General features: G+C 40.0%; 1 protein-coding gene across 1 annotated transcript; it reads right to left on the reverse strand.

The window, feature by feature from the left end:
• On the reverse strand, positions 1 to 3,457 carry LOC131240077 (uncharacterized). Its single transcript, XM_058238111.1, has 2 exons — positions 2,876 to 3,457; positions 1 to 450 (listed from the first exon to the last, which is right to left on the reverse strand). The coding sequence occupies exons 1-2, from the start codon at positions 3,345 to 3,347 to the stop codon at positions 371 to 373; spliced, it is 552 nt and encodes a 183-aa protein (XP_058094094.1). The 5' UTR covers positions 3,348 to 3,457; the 3' UTR covers positions 1 to 370.
• Positions 3,458 to 10,155: the final 6,698 nt, after the last annotated feature.

Consider the following 10,155-nt stretch of genomic DNA (forward strand, 5'->3'; position numbering starts at 1 on the left):
TGAAGTGAAGAAGAAAAATATTTATTTTTCAGCTTAATCATCTTTAGAAAAAACATCCTAGTCACTGCATATGCATCTGAGGTGTATAGGTCAGACTCAGTCGGGTTTTTAGTTCCTCTTTCTTGCTCTTCTTCTTTCACTTGCTTGGACCTGTCTCTCAGCCACCATCTCCTCCTTACCAGATCCCAACCCAGGCTCTCTCCTAGCAAATGAATGCCGGGAGAGGCCATATCCCAGTGGCAGCGATCATGGAGGCACCAGCAGTAGCAGAGAAATCACTCTACAAAAAGGCCTTTTCAAGCTATCAATCTCCATTAAACAAAGGCATATTCTCCATTTGCATTCATGAACTCAAACATTGGCGCCGACGTTAGCTGCATAGCCTAACAGTACATGCCACTGCCTGCGCCCAAAATTTCAGCCTTGCTTTCACATCCTCCGGATGGTCACCTGCAAAAAATAAGGACCATAGGGAGTCAAAAAATCAGATATGGAATATCCAATGCAATCATGTAACCAACAAAGTGAGACAAGTTACAGATTAAGGATTGAAATTTCATTAAAGTCTACCATATCAGCCGGCACCAAAACAGGGTGGTATTGCTCCAATTCGAGCCATATTGTTCATGGACAAAACCAGTTAGCACTGGGAAATGGGTGCAGTACTTTAAACCTTGGTTTAGATCGCCACTAAAGTCAGGTATTGGTGAAATCTTTTTTTTTTTTTGAAATGATATCAATATGTATTTCGAATGACACTCAAAACCTTGTTTCAGATCACCTCCTAAGGGCTTGTTTGAACGCACCCTCCAAAAGGGCATTTGAGGCATAAACCTCATTTGCCAGTCCCACCCGAGAAAACAAAGCACGGTGTGCATCAACGGTCGTTACATGATGGTCATGGTGCCAACCTTTATGCGTTACAAGGTTGTAATGGTCATAACAGAAAAAATGACCCATATTGGCAGTTATGACCCTTGATACGGCCCCTGTAATGGCCGTAACAGTGTTATTGGGTCAATAAAGGTTTTCTTTTCAATTTATTATTATTTTTTTTTTTTCAAAAATAAATGAGACCGCAACAGCCATTATAGGGTAGTGGCCGCTATGGCCACCATTACCATTACAGTACACCTTGAGCAGAGCCGAAAACATGGACTCAATGAAGACTGATCAGATTGGTCTTTGTCAAGTCAACCGAAAAAGCAAGCTTGAAAACCCCTTCTTGCACGAGTGTGTCAAAACGGAACCAAACTCAGGTGGGCAAAAACTGTCTTCAGGAATGACATCAAAACAGAGTTGGTTCTTACTGGGTGTTTCCGACCATACTATAGACCTCGGTTCAGATCCATGCCTCTAAAACTTAGGTAGCAGTGAAAACTGTTTATCGAAAGGATATCAAAATAGAATTGGAATACCGAAACGACATGCTGAAGCTTAGGAAATAATCCTAGAGTATATAAGAGGGGCATAAGTTAAGCATTTGATGAAGAAGTCAAAACTTAAATACCCTGAGACACCACTAATTTTAGAATTCAATCCAATTACTTGAATAAGCTTGCAAAGACAGCACTGTAATCACGAACTCATGAGAGTGGGTGGATGATCAGCACAAGATAGGTTCATATATAAAATGTAAAACAAGTAAGCTTTGATTTTCCACCACTATTATCCCAATTTAATCTCATAATAACATTTCAATGAATCCCATCCAAAAGATAAACACAATCATTCAGATAAGGAAACGAAGAATCACAATCAAAGGCACCCAAAAAAAAAGACAATTCAATTCAATTCAATTCCTATAAAGAAGATGACCTCTCAAAAAAATTCCTACCGAGACGACGAGTTGTTTGCATGTGTCCTCCATGGGGCCCACATGTAGAGATGGTTCAATGATTAGAATCATCCATGACATGGGGGCTATTTTGGGTGGCACATGACCCAATTAATCATGCTGAAAGGATGATCCCTACAACTGAATTGTGAAATAAAATGTTAGCAACTGAAAGCTTTTTCAATAATCCATAGGCAAGCTATACACATCAACGGTCAGGATCGTCTGTTCAGCATGATAAGCTTATTGTGGCTTGTGTGAGGTATATAGCAACCCGAACATGGTAAGCAAAACAAACTCCTCGATGATGTTGCAGATAGCACTGCTAATTCCTCATTCAGAAACTACTGATTGCATTCGGGTGTCGCCCATCCAAACAACAGATATAAGAATGGAAACCTCCTTGCATAAACCAGCAGTTTTCATTTCTTCCCAGCCACCCCAAGCGCAAAAAATGCAAAACAAATCCGAATTCTGGTCTACACCCAAACACGTCACAATAATTCTAAAATAAGTTATGAAATCTTGTAAATTGAAAATCACCCAACCCAGCCACCCCAAAACCAAAAATGCAAACAAATCCCAATTCAGGCATACATCCAAATGCACCATGACAGTTCCAATAAGAAGTTATGAGCTCTACTAAATCGAAAATCACCCAAATCCCAGTTACCCCAACCTGAAAATTGCAAAAGAAGTCCAATTCAGGCGTACATCCAAACGTGCTACAACAATTCTAAAAAGAAGTTATAAGGTCTAGTAAATCGAAATCACCCAAATCCCAGACACCCATAATGCAAAAAATGGAAACAAATTCCAATACAGGCAGCCATCTAAACGCGCCATGCTAATTAAAAATCGAAAATCACAACAATTGAAACACAAACAGATTCATACATTCCCTCCCAATGGAGACAGCAGAAATAAAAATCGAAACTTTTCGACCTCCATTCAAAATTCAAAAGAAATCTGTTTCTCTTTACCTCCAAAAACCAATCAAAATTCCAGAAAATAAGAACAGAAATCCAAATCACATACCAGGGCTGGAAATCTTCCAATTAGCGATGGGGCTCAACACCGCTACACAATTATCCGCCGGAGACGCCACCGAAGCTTCCGGAGACTTATGCTGCTGCTGCTCGTCCAAGAACCTTTGGTTCATGGAATAGCAGAGCTCGAGCGCCGGTAGAGTGTTGCAGAGCTCTGGAATCTCTTCGTAGCTGAAACCGAATCCGAGATCCAAACACCCCTTCAGTTCGTCAAGATCCTCGTCCGTCAGACTCTTCGTCCTCGACACCACCCCCTTCTGCTCTTGCACCTCTTCCCCCTCGTCCGTCGTGACGTACCCTTCCAGCAACACCTGGCTCTTTTTCTTCTTCTTCGACCATTTCCTCATTCCGTTCCTCTGGGGTTTCCTTTCGTCCGTCGAGAGGTACGGTTCTTCGGTTTCGATCGTCTCCTCCGGAACAATAGGGTTAGGGTTTTGAATTCCAGATGAAAAGCTGCCCATTCTCTTTCTCTCTCTCTCTCTCGCTCTCTCTCTCTCTCTCTCGGTGTTTCTTGAGAGACAGGAGCGAGGTCTTTTAAACGGAGAAGAGATGGGTATGTATGTGATGACTGAATGGCATGGATGGGTATAATGGCATGTGGGCGGATGACATGATGCAGCACTTGACAGCTGTACTCGGAGGTTGAGATGGGAAGCGGATTGGCTGCTGTAGGTACGTGTCGTGCGAAGACGAGCACTGACGCTCCTCGAGTTCCGAGTTGTACGAACGGTTCAAGGGGGATCAAAGTTACATGGCCCCACAGTGATGTATTTATTATATCTACACCGTTCCTCTATTTTTAGAGATTATTTTAGAGCATTATCTAAAAAATGAATCCTATCCAAAGATCATATGGACCACACTACAAATAGCAGCCGAGATGATGACACTTACCGTTAAACAATTCGCAAGCCCACCATAACGTTTATTTTTCATCTAATCTGTTAATTAAGGTCACCAAGTCTTGAGTGAAGAGGAAAAATAAATTTTATATTCATCCAAAACTCCTATGACTCGAAAAAAAAAAGATAAAGGTTTTAATGATAGACGTTTAAACCCCACTGCAAAAGGTACACTTGATAATTAGATCTAACGTATTTTTCGTCCCAAGCTTTTAGACGAGCTCGTCAAATGAATAGACGGTTTGAATATAACACATATTTGTGATCAGACCCAAAGAACTTTACGACGTCAATACAGCAGTATATAGCTGGTGTGAGCCAATCCGCTTCCGTTGAGACGGACTACTTTGAAAGGACACGTGTAATTTAATACTCCGTGGCTGCATTTTAATGTACTGTCCGTTTATGATGCGGTGGATCCCCCTGTGTGTACACACTTGATTTGCACAGTTGACGGGGACTGGCTGGTGTACCACACACGACCTATGTAGCCGGTGTATTGAAGTCAGTAAGTTATGTAAGTCCCATTATCAGGTATGTATTATATCCAAACCGTTCATCTAGTTTTAGAGCTCATAGTAAGGCTTGAGACTAAAAATAAGATATATCTAACTATCAAGTGGACCACGTTGCAAAAAGCAGTAGGGGATTGAGCGTATACCATTGTAACCCTTTTGAGGGTCACAGGAATTTTGGATCAACATAAAATTTGTTTTTCCTCTTCATACAGGTCTCTGGAACCTTACGAACATTTTGAATAGAAAATAAACATCATGGTGGGCCCAACAAAATTTTTAATGGTGAAAATAATTATATCCGCTGCTATTTGTGGTGTGGTCCAGCTAATCTTTGGAAATTATTTATTTTTTAAATAATCCTATAAATGTTCTTAAAAAAATTTGTGAATGGTGTGGATATAATAAATACATCATTGTGAGGCCCATGTAACTTTGATATCCTTTAAATCGTTCGTACAACCCAGAGGTCGAGGAGCGTCAACGCTCGTCCTCGTTCATCCTACATGTAACGCCCTGAAATTCGGGGGTCGAGCATAAATCAACTCCCGAGTTTCAAAATATTACTTATGCAACATATGCAATGATGGATGTATGTTGTCTGTATGAGTGCATAAAACATGGAGTAGATTAAGCCAAACTGCAAACATAATCCAGGGATAGGTGAAATCTGCAAGCGGAAGACTAAAGAAACATATATGTATATCTATATAAATTCCTGAAATATGTATGCTCTGCCAGGTCATAATTACAAGTATTTGTTTCAAAATATAAGTATCAAAATGAAATCATCCATTACAAAATAAACTCTGAATCCCCGTAGCTCAGGACACGGCTCACATGAACCCATCTGAGAACTGCATAAAAGAAAACGCCTCTTCGTCATCCTCACACTCCTGCTCTGCCTCAAGGGTCGCATCATCATCTGCATCTAAGACAGAGTCTGGTTGCTGTTGAAATACCGTCCCAGAATGTGGGAGTGAGTGATCAACTCAGTGGAACTATACAATAAAAGTTAACACATTTTCAATTCAATCAAGCAGTAATGATAAGGCAATACAATCAAACATGTCCTAATTACTCTTGTTAATGCAAGGATGTATGTAGAAATGATGCATGCTCTCGCCTGCACTCCCTTAGGGTCTTCATCTTACGATACGGATGACAACATCTCGCAATGCTCCACGACGCCAAAGCACATGCAATGCGGTGCATGAACATGATTACCAAGTTGTTATTAGTCCTTTTCATACAGCAGGATTGGGAAGCTAAGGTACCTTCCTCATATCAATTCCCAAACGGTGATCCATTCTAGGATCGTTAGTCCTAGACAATCTTATACGATATTGTGGTTCTACGTCGCTACAAAGGGCTCGTCACCAATCAATGCATGCCTATCATACCTTAGTTACTACCCTAAGGCTCGTTGCCTCAATGCAATATCAAGGTATGCTCGAGGTCACTACAAAGGGCTCGTCACCATTCAATGTAGGCCGACAACACGAATATAGTGTCCCATACCACCATAATCAGCTCACGAGTCTGAATTGCTCACTAGTCACTACGGGGAGGCTCGTCACCCCAGCGTAGGCCGACAGCTCAACCACGGTGTCCCATACCACCATGCCTGGCTCATGAGTCTTAGCGGATTGAGGTACCATAGTTAACGAGATTGCACTGGTAAGTTTGGTACCCTAGATTCAAACAATAGTGTCCATACATGGTGCACATCCATCGGGACAATCGGGTTACTTGACGAGCTCGACTAGCATGAGCGCACGTTGAGTTGAACGACATAAAGTACGCAAACACTTCGTGTGGCCAAACCACTGCCGACAATTCTAATATGAGTCGGGTTCGTCAAACACGTCCTACGTGGCGAAAACAACCTCGGCCACGAACTCAAGGTTTGTTACCGATTCCTTAGACTATTTCATAGTCCCAAACACATTCAAGTATAACAAATATTCATGCCAGCAATTCAGAACAGTAATAGATCAACAATTCTAATCATACAGCATGTGAGCATTTGATGAATATCAACTTAACATGAATTCACATGTAAGGAACGCCTAAGTTAAGCAGACAAAGGATGTAAATTGCATGGAGGAAATCATACACATCATTAAGATAGTTGGGAATATCTTCTCAACGCCCATAAAAAGTACAATATATAACACACTTATTCATTCAGACATTTCTACAAACACTTAGGCTACATATTCCAACATACATGACGTATGTTGGTGATAGCTCACATTAGGACAAATCCTTTCGCCAAGGAGTTAATACACATACAATTAGCACAAACACACGACGATTAATCATGGCAAACACATGCTCGTATTTCATACGTATACGATACTCTCTACATATACATGGAATACACAAATCTCAATATAGTTCATATATATCAGAAACGCAATACAAACATCGCATTTGGCATGTGAAATTGCACCCACAATAATAATAAACCATTAACCGACATTGAAAGCCTTGAAAACCATAACCTATACGAATATAGTCTGCACTTTAAACCAGAAAGTGCGCAACAGATCTGATTCAGACGATAAGTCTTCGTCAACGACGACTAGATGACCTAAGGCATGAATGAAATGAGCTACATCAACACTTAGACTATTCTAAGCTCCAAACAGGTTAGGGTTTGATTGACTTACCCAAGAATGAACTTAGAATTGCCGGAATAACGATTCAGATGCGATGATTTAGGTACGCAGAGTAACTGGGAAGAATCTCAAGATGATTCACCAACTTCTCTCTCAATTTCTCTCTCATTTCCTCTCTCTCTCTCTCTCTCTTAGCTAGGGTTTGGAAAATTCATAGAATTTGAGAGTGAGGGTTTAAGGTCTTTATATAGGCCTAATATTGCTGAAAATAGCCCCAGGGCCAAGGTATACTTAGGTTATAACCAAATTGGATCTATTTCAGTCTAACGGAGCACTTCTGGTGGTCCCTTTTCCACGTGCGGTCGGACTTAAGTTCTCTGACCATGGATCTAGGTCAAGTTGAGTTTTTGTACCGATCGGATTTACAGATCGCTCATGGCGAGCCAATTTCAATTCAACGGTCACCGAAACTCGATCAGGTCCACCGGCACTTTGACATGTATGGGCCATCTTTCCTGATCCGAGTGTAAATTTAGGTCAGATTCTGACGGTCAGAATGCTTAAAATCGGCGCGCAAGCGACATGACTCAGATTTCTTAAATTCATATTTAATTTCTAAATAATTTCACCTTTCTCACACTCTTTACTCCGGACTCAAGCAAATCGTCTCAGGACATCATCTGGACTTGATTTTTGAGGTGATTGTCAAGCTCAACAAGGTGATTATAATTGTCTAAGATCATCGCTATCAGACTTTCGACGCACGGTCCAGGTCCGATACAAAGTTTTCAAGTACTCCCGAGAGCAACTGGATTTGGCGTTGAATCCTAGATTTCAGGGTAACATAGCGCTAACGATTCTACAGGTTTTGGGTCTTGCAGATCAAATTTAAAGTAATTGGTGCTAATTTCATAGGCAATCGAGTTTAGCGCTAGTTAATTCACATTTAACTTCTAAAGGCTTGAGTCCTAAGAGAAACCTGATTGAGGTGGTGCTCGGGTCCCTACATAAAATTTTTTGGGATGTTGCACTACACCAGCTATATAGGGATGCGGATTGCGTACTACCCCTGCCCGTCCCTAGCCCCAAAAGGACAGTTCTGAGGGCGGGCCCACCCTAATATATCTCCCTTTTCTTAGATTATTTTAAGGCATGAGCACAAAAATGAGGCAGATCCGACGCTCAAGTGGACCACACCGAATAATAAGCTTTGTTGTATTAAAATGCACAAAGCATTAAATGTCAGTTGCATTCAATGCAAGAGTCATATGTAGTGTTTTGATGATTTAAAATAATCTGAGAAAAGGGATAGACAGCTTAGATGTACAAATACATCAATGTGGGTCAACCCACAGAACTGCCTGTTCGGAGCTAGGGAGGGGTGGGGTAGTAAGCAATCCACCTCCGCTATATAGCTAGTGTGTGGTACACTAACCAATCCGCTTCCCGCAGATTGCTTGCTAATACTGCTGGTAGGACGTCACTGGTGGTCGATGCTATGTGGGCCCCACTGTAACGTATGCTCCGTCCATTTATTTTTTCAAACATTTTAGAGCGTGAGCTGAAAAATAAGGTAAATACATGTATCAGGGTAATCCATTTAGAAAAAAGAAAAAAAAGTTTTATAATTCATCGTGGATCATTAAAAACTTATTTTTGACCCACACAAGTTATGAATTAAGCTGATATTTTTATTTTCCCTTTATTTAGGTTTACATCCTAATCAACACGTTGGATGATAAATAAATATTACAGTGATTCTTAGAAAGTTTTTAAACATTACATCGAGAGTAGTCGTAAAGTTTTTCAGGGTGCGCCTTTTCTCACTATTATTTTTCGTTGGTGTGGCTCATCTGAGATTTAAATATAAGTCATTTTTAGTATCCTAAAGTAAAATGATCTAAAAATGGATAGACAGTACAGATAAAACATATGCATTATGGTGAGTCACATGAGTATGGACCTTAGGACGACTTTCATGGATGCATGTTGTGTCCTACCCACACCTATCTCTAGCCATGTGGCTGAGCCCGAGGTGTATCTATTTGTCGAAGTTGTCCAACCATTCCCTCATATCATTTTCAGGTACCCGTGTGTGCACAAGAATGAAGCAGATCTAACACTTAAACAGACTACACCAAATAAGAAGCTTGGGTTGCATAGTTTTCTCATCATATCACTCTCGTTAATAGATGATGATTATCTATTTCATCTGGTAAATGGTAAATGGAACCGGAAGTCTTGGAATATGGTAGATCTATCTCCTTACAGCACATGTGGCAAGGTTACCTGAAAATCAGGTCCTGGCGTATGAATGGCCCTAGCATGGACAATTTATGTTTTCAAAATTACGATCCTATCCATCCTACATGTAGCCATTAAAATTGCGGCGTAAAACCAAGCACTTAAGAGCCAAAAATACCATGGGATAAACGGTTGTAAAAGCAATGGATAGGATCATCTCATGGATTTCATTTTTAGAAAGTAAGCCATCTGCCCCTCCCCTGCGAGTATGTGGACCTGATTGTTGCTAGTAATTTAATCAAAGACAAGGTAACAACTATGATTGAGGTATTGTATTCAGATTTTGTGTGTGGTTATAATGTAGATGCATGTTAGAGTTTATTCGACTTAATGTTTGATTGAACATTGTTGCCCTACCTTGAGTTAAATTGATTGGAGATTGGATGCAGGATTCAATTATCTTCTCAACCAATTGTTGTGATTAGCAATTAGGTGACTTTTGAAAGGATACGATTAGCCATTCCAAGTGGATTCTTTTTTATTTGGAGTCTAAGGACTTATTCTTTCACTAACACTTTTACAATGTATTTCTTAAAGAATGAAGATAATAAATAACTAAATAATGTCTGAACAATGTTAATTTCATTAATTAAATATGTAGCTCATTATAATCGACAAAATATTTAAAAGTAACTTAGAAAATAAATAATCAGGAGATAAGTGCTTGACACGTCTATCGAAATAGATGATCAAGACCAATGGTCAGTAGGATGTGGCTAAAATGATATGATTATTTAAGTAAGAACTCAGTTGATCAGGATTCAACAACTTAGGATTATGGACATTTAATATAATTCTATAGTATTGTAGTAGTGGATGTCGGACAGCAGCTATATATGCTAAAACTAGGTTGTGCTAAGAGATAAATGAAAGATAAATTAAAAAGTAAATAAAGGAGTTTGGTGTAGGGCATCGAGCTCT

Source organism: Magnolia sinica, chromosome 3 (assembly GCF_029962835.1).
Source record: "Magnolia sinica isolate HGM2019 chromosome 3, MsV1, whole genome shotgun sequence".
NCBI classification, from domain to species: Eukaryota; Viridiplantae; Streptophyta; class Magnoliopsida; order Magnoliales; family Magnoliaceae; genus Magnolia; species Magnolia sinica.